Raw genomic sequence first — 14,906 nt, 5'->3', positions numbered from 1 at the left:
ATCAGTCCTCAAGGAAGCCAAGGGATTGGATCAGGTACCCAGAGAAGAGAGAACTTAGTGGGACAGAGCAGAGTTCATAAACTATTCTGAGCACAGACCATTTCTCATTTAGCTCTACATTTGCAAAGCTGCGCCCTAGACTGGCTAGTTTTTAAACAGTAATGAATATCCTACCCTAATGGGAAAATGCAGGCCAGAGAGATGGCTCAGTAGGTAAAGGCACTTGTCATCAAGCACAAAAATCTGAGTTCAAGTCCCAGAACCCACATAGATGAGAACAAACTCCCTAAAAGTTGTCCCCTGATTTCTCTGTGTCTGTATACACACACCTATACAACCCTTTCAAAAAAAAAAAAAAAAAAATAAGTAAAGGCAATGGCCTCTAACCTAGACATTGGCAGAACAGTTTAAATGCTTCATTTATAAATTCTCATAAAAGATAGTTATTCCGTGATTTCCCCTAGTGTCCTCCCAAATAGCACACTGGGATAGCACTGGGAGGGTCACCATCGAATCCGTGTCCTTTCTGGGATCCAAGACCAAAGAGCCAACCAAAAAGCCTGCTGTCGCCACTACTGTGAGTTCAGCAGTGCTGGTAGCTGGCTCCAGTAAGAAGTGGCAAGCTCTCTGCCCTGACATGGCCCACCCCACACCGAGGTCCTAAGTACCCCTGGAAAATGCAGACTCTCACATTCTTCTCTGGAATAACCTACATATAAAATTGGGCAGCAGCACCCTCTCACCCCCACCCTCCACATGGGCCTTGCTACATTCTAAATGTTCGATGAAAAAGACACTGTCCAAACTCTACCTCAGAAAACTGTTTAGCCTCTGGCCAAAACAGGGAAGGGCGAGGGACAGGCTTCCCTGGGCTGAGGAATAAAGAGCATTTTCAGAGCCTAGAGTTTTCCAACTGCTTGGAAACAGGAAGTGCCCAATCCCAGAGAACAGTAACCCTCACACACACCCTACATAAAGACATGTTGAGCCATTAGCCCTAATTGCCTGTGACTGACACAGAAGTGAGGCTGGCCTTCCAGGCATTTGCTCAGCGGAAAGAAAACAAACAGCTCACTGGGGACACAGGCAGCCATTTTCTCTCTTTTCTGCCAAAAGGATTCTGCTCTGTTCCCCTCAAATTATAGCACACAGATGTGAAAGTATGGACAACACAAAGTCCTTTCAAGTCTCCCATGCCACACATGGGGAAGAAAATAAAGTCTCGGCAGGGCTACACAAGCAACCGCTTAATAATCTTTTCTCTAAGTCAAATACTTGACCACGAAAATACAAATAAAAAGGGCCTTTTCAGAGCTGCCTTTTTACACTCTTATTTTCTTCAGGCTTGAGATGATAAGAATTATCTGCAATGGTTTTCATTCCCTCCACACACTATGAGGAGAAGGAGTTACATGAATGCTCAGTACAAGCAGCCAAGTCACACATGCTTTCTGATAGAAGACTTCCAACCCCTGGGAGCTCAGAAATGGCTTCGTGAACAAGGCATCATCTTCCTCATGAAGCAAGAGACGTCCTTCCTATGTCTGTGTGAGTTATACACTGAGGGCATGCACTTCCCCCTCTAGCCTCCATCAGCCACTCACTAGTCACGGAGCAGGACACAAACAGGTTTCTTTAAAACTATTTTTTTTTTTTCATTTATTTGTTTGTGTGTCGGTGTGGGGTGTGCCTATGGAGAACAATGGACAGCCCAGAGGAGTCAGCTCAGCTTTCTCCCGCTGCCATGTAGAGCCTAGGGATTGAGTTCAGCTTTCTCCCGCTGCCATGTAGAGCCTAGGGATTGAGTTCAGCTTTCTCCTACTGCCATGTAGAGCCTAGGGATTGAGTTCAGCTTTCTCCTACTGCCATGTAGAGCCTAGGGATTGAGTTCAGCTTTCTCCCGCTGCCATGTAGAGCCTAGGGATTGAGTTCAGCTTTCTCCCGCTGCCATGTAGAGCCTAGGGATTGAGTTCAGCTTTCTCCCGCTGCCATGTAGAGCCTAGGGATTGAGTTCAGCTTTCTCCCGCTGCCATGTAGAGCCTAGGGATTGAGTTCAGCTTTCTCCTACTGCCATGTAGAGCCTAGGGATTGAGTTCAGGCAGCCAGGCCAGGTAGCCACTGCCTTCACCTGCTGAGTCACCTCACACACAGTGCTTGATCAGCTCTAGGGAAGCTGGGAGTAACTATCCACATGTACACTTTTAAGGATTTTACTTCATTGAGAAAAATGTTGAATGTTAAATTTAATTGGGGGGAGCAATATGCCACTGGGCAAGTGTGAGGTCAGAGGTCAGAGGACAACCCACAGGAGTCAGTTCTCTGTCCCCACCTTGGTTTTGGGGCTTGGTAGTGATAGCCTTATGCTAAGCCATCTTGCCAGCATTGGACATTGGTTTATTCTGTGCCATACTGATAAGCAGAGTGGACAATGGGACCGGCCCTGGCCACAGTTGGTCTAAACTGAGATAAGACCATTTGCAGGTCAGAAGCAGTTTCTCTCTTTGTGGCTCCCTCACAGCCACTTCAAAGCAACCTTGGCCTGTCTCTTGGCACACTGTGTCTCAGCACCTGGTTCACACATGCCATTCACTGGAGTCCCTAGATGTGGACGCTCATTGTCCCCACATAACCAGCATGTAGGTCACACAGCCAAGGCCACAGGTAAGGTGGAGGGGTGGATCCAACCGATGATCTAATTGATCCCTCCCTCATTCTTTTACTTTTTTTTTTTTCTACATTTGTTTATTGGGTGTGTGTGTGTGTGTGTGTGTGTGTGTGTGTGTGTGTGTGCGCGCACACGTGCATGCTTGTGTGCATGTGTGTCTGTGCGTAGGTCAGAGCACAACTTGCAGGAGTTGGTACTCTGCTTTCACTGTATGGATATGGGGATGGAACTCCGGCTGCCTGGCTTGGGAGCAAGAGCCTTTATCCACTGCTGATCAGTTCCCAGAATGCATGTTCCTCATCTCCATTCACAACACAGTCAAAAGTGAGCTTCCCTTTGTCTTGCTGGCGATGCCATCTCGGCCGAGGTCTTTGCTATCAAAGACGGGCAAGAAATGGAGCCCCTGAGTTAACACTGGCCACAGCTGTGGGAATAACAGTCACAGGAAGTCAGCACCTACACTGGAGTCCTCCATGGGTTGCCAAAGTCAAACTCGGGAGGGAAAAGCTAGTTTCTGGGCATCATCTAGTCAGATGCCCTCCCATATGCCAAGACACACTGACCCCAATGTTCCACAGAAGCGATCCACTTAAGTCCCAGCACTGAGCAGCATGGATGGCTTAGACACACCTTTAGACACACACAGGGCAAGCCCTTCTCCAACTCTCTTCTACACATGGCATCCTTCCCAGAGACCCCTGGCCGCCAAGCAAGAAATGGCTACGTTGTTCCTGACCTGGTGGCGGGTGCAGGCTCTGAGGAGGAGAGTGCCATCACGGGACACAGGGCTACTCACCCAGCAGGAAGAGCATCAGGGGCCTGGGCAGCAGCAGGGAGCTGCTGTGTCCCAGAAGTGCTGGGCTCCTCTCCCTCAGCAGGTGTGGATGGTTCAGGGAGAGATGTCCTGTTAGGGTTTGGGGACACATTCAAGGCTGCAGCAGGTGGGGATGTCACACCAACAACAGAAGGTTCTTCAGGATCACTGGCTGCAGTAGGTTCCTCATTCACTGTAAATGCATAAGTCATACTTAAAGATAGCTAAGAAAAAGAATTTTGTCTTCTTTTACTAGGTTTTACATTCTATACACTTAACACTATATCTATGACATTAGCTTACTCAGAGTAGACAACTATGAGCCAGGCAGTGATGGCGCACGCCTTTAATCCCAGCACATAGGAGGCAGAGAGAGGTGGATCACTGTGAGCTCAAGGCCAGCCTGGTCTACAAAGTGAGTCCAAGATAGCCAGGACTACACAGAGAAACCCTGTCTCCAAAAAACAAACAAAACAACAACAACAACTATGAGTTTTATAAAGACAGGTCCAGTACAAACCAGTTCTGACACTCAGAAGGTAGAAACAGGAGGATGGCCTCAAGTTTGAAGCCAGACCAGCTACATAGTGAATTTCATGACAATCAGTTCGGACAGCAGCCAAAAGGAATGGGTAGGGACACAAAGGGGACACGGAGACACCTGTACTTCGTACTGTGGGAAGGGCTGCAAGTACACCCTATATAATAATCATAATCACAGGCGGCACAGACACACTGATGAGGGTTTGTCCTCAGTTACCTACCCTAGTGGGACCCAGGAGACCTGACTATAGGAGCTTTTCCTTTATTTTTACTTTGTTTCATTTTTTAAGATAGGTCTTTTCTGTGTAGCTCTGGTTGTCCTGGAACTTACTTTGTAGACCAGGCTAGCCTCAGACTTACAGAGGTCCTCCTGCCTCTGCCTCTGGAGTGCTGGGTTTAAAGGTGTGCCCCACGCAGGCCCAGAAGAAATTTGAGAATAAAAGTACAGGAGACAGTAAGAAGAGCTGTACCATGGCTCTCACAGACGAAGCGTTCCAGTCGGCCAAGGCTCCAGAGTGACTGGTTGCCTTTGCTCCCTATAGGTGTGCAGGCAAGGGGGGGGGCGGGGGGGCAGGGGAATAGATTTCCTGAGGGTATTCATCCTGTTCAAATCTCTGCCTGAAAGTCTCACCTCCTTTTCCTGCCTCTGCTATAGGCCATTCGGCTCTTTACTAAACCAATCGGAGGTACTAAAGGGAGTGTTTACAAATACGATGAGCCATGAGAATAACAGCACCAAAGCCTGTACTCAACTCTCTGCTAGAAAAGAAATCAGAATTTGAATAATACAAAGACAACCTTTACACAGTGTGCAAAAAGGTCACCCCAATAAACCCTGTTTCAAAAAGAAAAAGAAAGAAAGAAAGAAAAATTACATTAAGTTAATAATGCCTTCTCAAAGGACATCAGAGAACAGATTGTGTGTGCTGTGCTCATGGGAAGGGCACCGACATGTGTTTGCACACAGAAGCCACAGCAGGACATCGGGTGTCTAATTCTGCCTTACTGCTTTGAGAATGGGTCTGTTTTGGCTAGGCTGTCTAACTAGCAAACCCTCAAGGTCTACCTGTCTCTGCCCCCTAAAGCTTGCAGGCACACGCTGCTGCGCCTGGATTTCCTATGTGACGCTGGGAATCAGGTCTTCATGACTGAAGAGCAAACACTCTCACCCACTAAGCCACCCCCTGCCCCCAGTCCTGGAAAATGTATCCCAATTAAGTATAACTTTACTGGGGCTTTCTACTATGCCACGGTTACAGTGACACTAGGACATGAGTAGCGGGAAAGAGGAGGCTAACACGGAAGGGGACCGGTGAAAGCGAGCAAGATCAAACTTACAGAAGCATAGCCTTTCCCTTAAAGCTGCCATCTGTCTTGTGAGACATGGACAGCACCCTTCTTCAAACACCTCTGCACACATAAAGAGTTAGAAACTTCCATAACGTTCTTTCACATTACTTATGTGTATGAGTGCTTTGCTTCCATGTATGTCTGGGCACTACATGCACACAATGCCTGAAGAGGCCGGAAGAGGATGTTGAATCCCTCAGAACTGGAGTTACAGACAGTTGTGAGCCACCACTTGGTGCTGGGAATTGAATCTAGGCCCTTTGTAAGAGCAGCCAGTGATCCTAAGTGCTGGGCCATCTCTCCAGCCCCCATAATGTTCTTCAAGACAGAGGCAGGGATTAAGAGCTACACAGAAGGGGCTCAGAACTAAGGACTTGTCTCCAAGGAGACAAACAACAAGTGAGCTAAGCTAGCTCCCAAACTTTCTTCCCTTGCTTTTCTTCTCTTTGATGACGACTATGTCTACAAGGACGTCAAGCTACTACACATCCTCTAACTTGGAAGAGAGATCAAACAGGTGTCAACGAGTGGAGGGTCTTTGAAAATGAAGGAGCCACATGTGGAACTATCTACACACTTATATCAGAATTTCAATGCAAAATCTTAGTCATCATTTAGTTTCATCTTCCCAATTCAGAAATTTGTTCTGTAGCTCTTAAGCAGGCAGGCATGCAGCTGCTCCTTCATTTCCTCTGGGGAGTTCACCACAGCTACAGTTTACTGTTGAGCAGATGGGAGTGCAGCTCAGCTCCAGCAGCTGGCCTCAGTTTTTCACCCACAGCAATTCAAAATAAGTATCTGAGCTGGGCAATGGTGCTGCATGCCTTTAATCCCAGCACTCGGGAGGCAGCGGCAGGTGGATCTCTCTTGAGTTTGAGGCCAGCCTGGTCTACAAAGTGAGTTCCAGTACAGCTAGGCTACACAGAGAAACCCTGCCTTGGAAAATACAAAGATAGATAGATAGATAGATAGATAGATAGATAGATAGATAGATAGATAGATAGACAGACAGACAGACAGACAGACACAGACAGATGTCTGGTGCATCTTTTTCTTTTTCCTTTCTTGTTTTTTTTTTTTTTCCTCCAAGACAGGGTACCTCTGTGTACCCTTGGCTGTCCTCGACTCACTTTGTAGACCAGGCTGGCCTCAATTTATAGAGAATCACCTGCTTCTGCCTCCCAAGATAGATAGATAGATAGATAGATAGATAGATAGATAGATAGATAGATAGACAGACAGACAGACAGACAGACAGACAGACAGACAGACACAGACAGATGTCTGGTGCATCTTTTTCTTTTTCCTTTCTTGTTTTTTTTTTTTTTTTTCCTCCAAGACAGGGTACCTCTGTGTACCCTTGGCTGTCCTCGACTCACTTTGTAGACCAGGCTGGCCTCAATTTATAGAGAATCACCTGCTTCTGCCTCCCAAGTGCTGGAATTACAGGTGTGTGCCACTGCGGCCGGCTGGCTGCATCTTCTTTTTCTTATTGGTCCCCAACTCTCCGCCCCCTGTACCAATGCTACTATTTTCTCACTGTTTCTAGGAGCCTGTCATTTCTTCTAAACAGATGACAATTTTCTTAGAGATTTATTTTATTTTATATGTGGCATTAGCTACATGAATGTACGTAATTATTTGTGTGCCTGGTGTCTGAGGAGTTCAGAAGATGGCAACAGATTCCCTGGAACTGGAGTTAGGGAAGGTCAGGGTTCTCTGGAAGAACAGAAAGTGTTCTTAGCTGCTGCGCCATCACTCCAGACCCAGGTGACAAATTTAACTAAGAATAATAAGCATTACTGAATACGAGATGGTGTGGTGTGGTGTGCCAGACAAGATACAAAGGTCTTCTTTGGCTTGTGTCCTTTAAGCCTCACACGGGACCTCAACAGTAGGCACCTCACCTACCCTATTTTATACTAAGTAAACAAACAAGCATCCAAGAGCCTAAACAAGCCTGCACGTTCACAGGCCATTCCATCCACGCCCTGCTGTCTGCCTCCAGGACTTAAGCAGCTCACTCCACCTTTCTGCACACCCTTCAGTGCAAACCAAGACTATGTATAAACTGAGCAACTGCCAGATCCAACTGGCTAACACTGGTAGTCAGCTGAAACCAAACTGTGTCCCTAGGATGTCCCTAAGCTTGACTTCTATGGTGTGGGACTGCCTCTGGTCAAGTCCCTGGGTTTTTGTGCTATTCGCTTATCTTGCAGTGCCGAGGATCAAGCCTAGAGTCTGGCATGGGCTAAGCAGGCATGGCCACTGAGCTGAGCTGCTCCCGTAGCTTCCAGGCTGCTTGCTTTCTTCTCAGTGTTACTACTGCCTGGCAAAGAGGCTACATCAGTTGCTTAATAACTAAATCTGTACAATAAATGTTTCTCCAACATAAATGCAAAACTTTATATTTATATTCCATAATCTATCTGAGCCAAGCTAGTACACACAACAGATGGCGATCCTCTTTATGCAAATCTATAAACCGTCTGCAATTCCAACCTTTAAAAAAACCCACCATGCTTTTTTAAAAGTTGCTAGATAAATTCATTGTAAAATTTATAAGGAAAACTAAATTTGTTCTTTTGTTTTTTGTTTTGTTTTGGTTTGGTTTTGGTTTTTTGAAACAGGGTATCTCTGTGTAGCCTTGGCTGTCCTAGACTCCTTTTGTAGACCAGGTTGGCCTCAAACTTAACAAAGATCCCCCTGCCTCTGCCTCCTGAGTGCTGGGGTTAAAGGTGTGTGCCCAGCGGAAAACTAGATTTATAAGAATAGAGATACACGTCTGAAGAAGACTGCTGGGTTCCTGTTGGGGTGTTCCCCCTAGCATGTCAGACTTCTGTTGGGGTGTTCCCCCTAGCATGTCAGACTTATTACAGAGCTACAAGCATGGACTAACCTTGGAACGTCAGAGAGTAAGGTAACAGAGTTCAGGAGCAGACAAATAAGTAAATAATTTGTTGATAATTACAAATTACTAAGATTCTAATTCACTTGGTGTGGTCTTCGTTTATTGGGGGACACTTCTAATAAAGAGAAGCTGCCCTCCCCTCAAGCACTCTGCTTCCCCAAGGGTTGTGGGTGGAAAAGCTTGACTCTCCCTCTGCCAGACTTCAGAAGACTGAGCTGGTGACCTGGCATCACCTGAAAAGGAACAATGAGGTTTTATTTTCTTTAAAAATAACTAAAGTGGAGGGTGGGGGGAGCTAGAGAGGAGGCTCAGCCATTGAGAGTGCACGCTCCTCCTCCAGAGCAGCTGACTTTGTCCCAGCATCCACGCCTGATGGCTCACAGCCACCTGTAACCCAGCTCCAGGGAACCGATGCCTCTGGCCATTTCCAGCACCTGTACTCTTCTGCACACACCCACACACATGTAACTACAAATAAAACTTTTTAAAATGTTAGAAGAAAGGTCACGGAGGTATTGGATTAAGATATTTCAGTCCATGTGTTAATGCCCTTTATTGATAGTAAAATTTCCTCATATTAGGCTGGCTTAGTAAAGGTTCTTCACATGAACTCAAGTTCTATGGAAAAACTCATATGATAATTAAATGGGAAATTGCCAAACAGTATATACATGGTGTTATCATCCATGTCTGCTTGTGCTTTTTTCCTTGGATAGCACATATGCATACACTTGTACATTTAATGAATGTCTTTGGAGTAATCACAGGAAACACAGTAACTGAACTATGCTTTTTTTTTTTCTTTCCTCTTTCAGTTTTTCGAGACAGTGTTTTACTGTGTAGCCCTGGCCGTCCTGAAATTCCTCTGTAGACCACGCTGGCCTCAAACCCAAATACCTGTCTGTCTCTGCCTCCCCAGTCCTGGGACCAAAGGCATGAGCCACCATACCCAGCTTAAAATGCTTTTTGTTTAAAAAAAAATCCCTGTATACCATGGGAGCTTAAGTGTTTGCAAGACCAAGAGTGCTGCATCCCCTGGAGCCAGAGTTAGTCGTGAGCTGGGTGATGCGGGAGCTGGGAACTAAATTCAGTTCCTTTGGAAAAGCAGCAAGTGCTCTTAATTAAATTTCTCCAGGCCCCATAGAAATCACCAAATTTTCTATGAGACTATGATGAAGACATGGTATTGCGACTCTTCTTTAGTCCACGGTCATACTCTCGGTGTCTTACTTTCTAAGCCCTTGTGCTTATATCATATATTAAACTTATACTAAAATGCCTTTTAAAGGGGTGGAGAGTTAGCCTGGCACCTAAGGGCCATTGCTGTTCTTGCAGAGGACCAAGGTTTGGGTCCCAGCACCCACATGGTGGCTCACAACCATCTATAACTCCAGTTCCAAGGGATCCAATGCTCTTTTCTGGCCTCCAAGGGTACCAGGCACACAAGTGGTACACAAACATACATGTAGACCCAACACCCATATACATAAAATTAAAGAAAAAAATAATAAATCATTTTCAAGCCAGCACTCTGGAGACAGAGGTAGTTGGATCTTTGAGTTCAAGGCCAAACCTGGTCTACACAGAGTTCTAGGCCAGCTAATGAGACCATCTATTAAAATAATAATAATGATGATGATGATAATAAAAAAATAATAAAATGCTTTTAATAAATGGCAATTCTGCTTCACACTATCCATCCTGAAACTCTTTACTGTGGTAAAGCCAAGGATCCATCTTTACATCAATGGAAGTCTGAAATGACTCAACTCAGGCTGTCTCTGCCCTTGGTACTACTAACATTTCCTCTTTTCTTTTTTTTTTTTCTCACATATCCTAGGCTAGCCTCAAACTTGCTATGTAGCCAAAGCTAACCTTGAACTTCTGATCCTCTTACAGGCATGCACCACTATGCCCTGTGTACACAGTGCTGGGTACTGAACCCCAAGCTTCACGCAGGCTCTGTAAGTACTCTACTTACTACCCCCTAAGTTCCTGTCAATCTCTTTTACAGCCCTGTTGCCCAGATGGTCTCCACACCACTACAAGCCAGACTAGTCATTGCTTGTGCAGATCCCACAGTGCCTGTGGCCTCAGCTATGCACCCCAGAGCTCCTGTATCAGCACTTAGGATTTGGCTGAGGTTAGAGGCAGAGGCCTTGTCTGGGCTCATACTTTATACTGTCCAGCAGGGTGCATTTGATAGGTATCTGTTGCTCAATAAATAGCATTCACTAAATCTAAACCTTTAACAAGACATTAAAAATAAAATCACCCAATATTTGTATAACATTACCATTTACAAATAGGTCTTTAAAAACTATCTGCTCTTCCAAAGGACCTGGGTTTGATTCCCAGCACCTACATGGCAGCTCACAACTGTCCATGACTCCACTGCCAGGGGATCTAACACTGTCACATGGACATACATGCAGATAAAACACCAATGCACGTAAGATAGAAATAAATAAATTTTGAAAAAAAAAACTATCTGGGAGTGAACTATTATTTAATTTTTGTTTGTTCACTGTCTGAGATGGAATAGAACCTATGGAGCCAAATAGCCTTGAACTCACGCGCTGCCGGCTTCAGCATCCTGAGTGAGTGTGTTCTATGCATCTTTATAGAAAAGATAAAGAGATGGTGGCTCCTTCACCCAATGTCCCCAAGTGTTACCCTTTTATATAACCATGGCACATTTGACAAAACTTGGGGGGAAAATCTGTACAGAACTAGTAACTAAACTCCAGACTTTATTTGAATTTTAGCAGCTTTTCCACTAAGTCGCTTTCTCTGCTCTAGGACCCAGTCCAGCTTCCCTCGCTGCCTTTAGTAAGTACACTTTTATTAGCTCATTTGTCATTGCAATAGCCGAAGTGGAGCTCAATCCCAGAGTCCTGTGAGGTGGAAATCACCGGGAAGAAGGAAGTGAGGAGGGCTTGGATGCTCCCCTGGATCGGGGGAGCTGGGGGAGCAAGGGCAGGAGGTGGGGGAAGCAGCAGGGCAGTGGACAGCCACTGGTTCTGTAACTGTGAGTGTCTCACAAGGCTCCTCTATGATCTTGGTTAAACAGTTCAACTTCATGAATCACACATGAATCACACTCATTGAGGAATAGGACACTGGCCAAGAAAAAGATCAGGAACTGGACATTCCTTTTCTTAATCCTAGGCCAGCCAGCCTAGCAAATGGCAAGCTCCAAGTTCAAAGAGAAAAAGAGAGAAGGGGAAGAAGGGGAGGGAGGGGAGATTCGGGGATCTTGTCTCAAAATAAGGTGAAGAGCAACTGAGGAAGAAATTCAACACTGACCTCTGGTCTATACACAAAGGTACATATGCGCACACACACACATACAGACTCATGCGTACATGCACAGTTACCTGTACACACATGAACACATACATGAAACGACAAATACACAAAGAATTTTTGTTTTAAAGTAGAGGCTGGAAAGGACCTGAGTTTGGTTCCCAATACCCACATCAGATGCCTCTGGCACATACCCCCACACAGACACATGATTGAAAATGATAAAAATAGGTGAGTGTGGAGGCACAGGCCTTTAATTACAGCACTTGGGGGTCAGAGGCAAGCGGATCTCTGTGGGTTTGAGGGCAGCCTGGTCTACATAGAGAGTTCCAGGCTAGCCAGAACTTCATAATATCCTCTCTATCAATAACAACAACGAGCTGGGCATGGTGGCCCACACCTGTAATCCCAGCACTCAAGGGGGCAGAATTCGAGGCCAGCCTGGTCTACAAAGAGAGTGCAGGACAGCCAAGGCTACACAGAGAAACCCTGTCTCAAATCCCCCCCCCCAAAAAAAGAAAAAAAATGCGGGGGCTGGGGAGGAGGTGGGCAGAGCTACACCTCATTGTCTAATGGTATGATTAGATTTTAATAAGCAGATTAATATAACTCCCACTTCTAGCATGCCTCTAAAAGTTTAAAGTCTAAAATTTGTTTTGAAAAATCTATGAACTTTAAAATAGAAAAAGTAATAACGAAGAGCTAGCCCTTTAAGACATTAAGAAACATACTAGCCAGGGCTGGAGAGATGGCTCAGCGGTAAAGAGTACTGGCAGTTCTTCCAAAGGACCTGGGTCCAATTTTTAGCACCCACATGGCAGCTCACAGCCATCTGTAATTCCAGTTTCAAGGCATCTGACTCCCTGTAAAGGGAATGTCAGGCAGCACGTGATGACAGACACACACAGGCAAAGCATCTATATACATAATAAAAAAAAAATTTTTTTTTTTTGGTTTTTTGAGACACAGTTTCTCTGTGCAGCCTTGGCTGTCCTGGACTCGCTTTGTAGACCAGGCCGACCTCAAATTCACAGCCATCCACCTGCCTCTGCTTACCGAGTGCTGGGATTAAAGGCGTGCACTACAACCATCCAGCAAAAATTTTTAAATACTATCCCATTAATCAAAATACGTGGGGCTCACTCAAAATAAGAAACAAATTCTCATAGTATAGAAGATAGCAGTGAGTGCTGCACTAAGTAAAGTCATGGCGAAAGCTGCTTCATTAACGTTCAGTGAGAACAGGGTCCAAAACAGAGAAAGATTAACTCAGGTCTGGTGTGTAGCTCAGTGGCAAAGTGTATACAGCATGCATGAAGCCAGGAGTCCAACACCAAAACAAAATAAGAAACAGTAAGAATAAACCATGATGTGGAACTCAGCATTCATAGCATTAAAAACCAGAACAGTATTTACAAGGTTAGAGAGAAAAAGCAAAAAACAAAAAACCCTCATATACTACTTTGTGCAAATTGTATGCGGCCTTGAACATAAGCAATCCACTTTAAAGCAGATTGATCCCATTTTTTTTTAAAATTCATTATCTATTCACTCAGGAATTGCACTGAAAAACTATGTAGAGTGGCCTGTGCTTCCAGAATCAGCTACTCAAGAGCAGGCCCGGTGGGACGGCAGGAGCCCAGGAACTCAAGGCCAGCCTAGACAACATAGCTAGACCTGGTCCTTCAAAAATATGTTTCCATTCTTCCCCACAACAAAGCTGTATACAAAGAGGGAAGCATGCTGGTGACGGTGCATGGCTGTGATGCAACACTCTCAAGGCTGAGGGCCGAGTCATGCTATATGCTCAAGGCCAGCCTGGTGTACACAGCCTCCCAAGCTAGCCAGGGTTACCCATCATCACTCTTATCTCAAACAAACTAAACAAAACGTGGGGAACTACATAAGAGTTGAGGAAGAACAGTTAAATAATGGATGGCTATTAACTATACTAGAGTTTATTGTTTTAATTTGATTTTTTAATATGGGGGTCTCACAGTCTTGGCTTCCTTTGAACTCAGTTTATGTGGGGCTAGCAATTGAACCCAGGGCTCATGCAAGCTAGGCAAGCCCTCTACCACTGTTGACAAGCTACACTCCCATCATGGAAACCATTTTTTAAAGGCAAACAAGGAGCTGGAGAGAGAACAGTTTAGTAGTTAAGAGCTCTGGTTTCCCCCCATCTCTCTTACATGCTTAGGTACGATACACAGCCAGCATGAGACTGGTACAGTAATCCTGCATGCCTGTGAAAATTCTATCAGGAGGCACAGTTCCTATGCTGCCATCCTGGAAGCGGTCCTCACAGCCTGACAGGGAGGACAGGAGACATTCGCATTCACAACCAACACTGCCAAGAGGAAAGCCTCCATCTGCTCACCCTGCTAACAGTTCTGGCTTTCTGTTTTCATATAGTCCAGGCTGTCAGCGAGGTCAAGATGAACTGCCATCATTGCAAAAAGAGGATAGAGGCAGAGGGAAGGCAGAAACAGAGGAGAGGCAGAGGGGAGGCAGAAACAGAGGAGAGGCCTTCATTTGTTAGCAGACAGGAGCTGCCTTTGAAGCTGGGTTTTAGAAACTGTTTGGTCATTCAAACACACTACCATAAAATGTTCCAAGGAAGCCTGGAGCTAGATACATGTGGCTTTTTAAAGGCAAGGCTGGCACCGACCTCATAAGCTAGAACACAAGGTTCTGGAGACAAAGACAAGAAGCAAAGACACCTAAAGCAAATAAAGGTTTGCTGATATCCCAGATGGGCTGGAGAGGTAGCTCAGAGGTTGAAAACTCATTGCTCTTGCAGAGGACCTAGGTTCTATTCCCAGCACTGACACCAGGAGGCTTACAATCACCTGTTATTCCACCTTCTGGGGGATCCAATGCCTCTGACCTCAGTGGACACCTGTACTTGAATATATCCCCAGAAAGACACTTATCCCCACACAATGTTTTAAAAAGTTTTAAATCTTTGAATGTCCATGAAGATCTACTTACTCACAGACCATCACCACATGAAGTCAACTTATTAACAGCTTTTACAAAAGCAGAGATGGTAGAGGGACATCACTGTCATGGTAATGTGGAGCCCATGAAGAACAAAGTGCCTGGTGGCCCAGCCACTGCATCTGGGACTGCTGCCACATGTCACCTGGCTATTTGCTGTGTGCAAGGACTTCAGGATGCTGGGGCCTGTGTCCAGCAAGCTTCTCTACTAGAAACTTGCTTTCTAAGAAAAGCATGCTTGCTCCTGCTCAGAACGCTCTATATGGTTCTGTGTGACAGTCCACAGCCACTCGCTTGCCATCCTTCATGCA

At 45.5% G+C, this 14,906-nt stretch overlaps 1 protein-coding gene across 2 annotated transcripts in view; it reads right to left on the bottom strand.

The window, feature by feature from the left end:
- The window catches only part of Wwp2 (WW domain containing E3 ubiquitin protein ligase 2), a 110,948-nt gene that overhangs the window by 39,873 nt on the left and 56,169 nt on the right, over positions 1 to 14,906 (bottom strand). For both annotated transcript variants that reach the window (XM_051169239.1, XM_051169238.1), the window contains exon 7: positions 3,462 to 3,672. In XM_051169239.1, the coding sequence (XP_051025196.1) occupies positions 3,462 to 3,672 (211 nt within the window). The remainder of the gene's footprint in view (positions 1 to 3,461; positions 3,673 to 14,906) is intronic.

This window comes from Acomys russatus, chromosome 26 (genome assembly GCF_903995435.1).
Source record: "Acomys russatus chromosome 26, mAcoRus1.1, whole genome shotgun sequence".
Taxonomy (NCBI): domain Eukaryota; kingdom Metazoa; phylum Chordata; class Mammalia; order Rodentia; family Muridae; genus Acomys; species Acomys russatus.
Note: the sequence above shows the minus strand (reverse complement) of the source record. Positions and strands in the feature narration are given on the sequence as shown.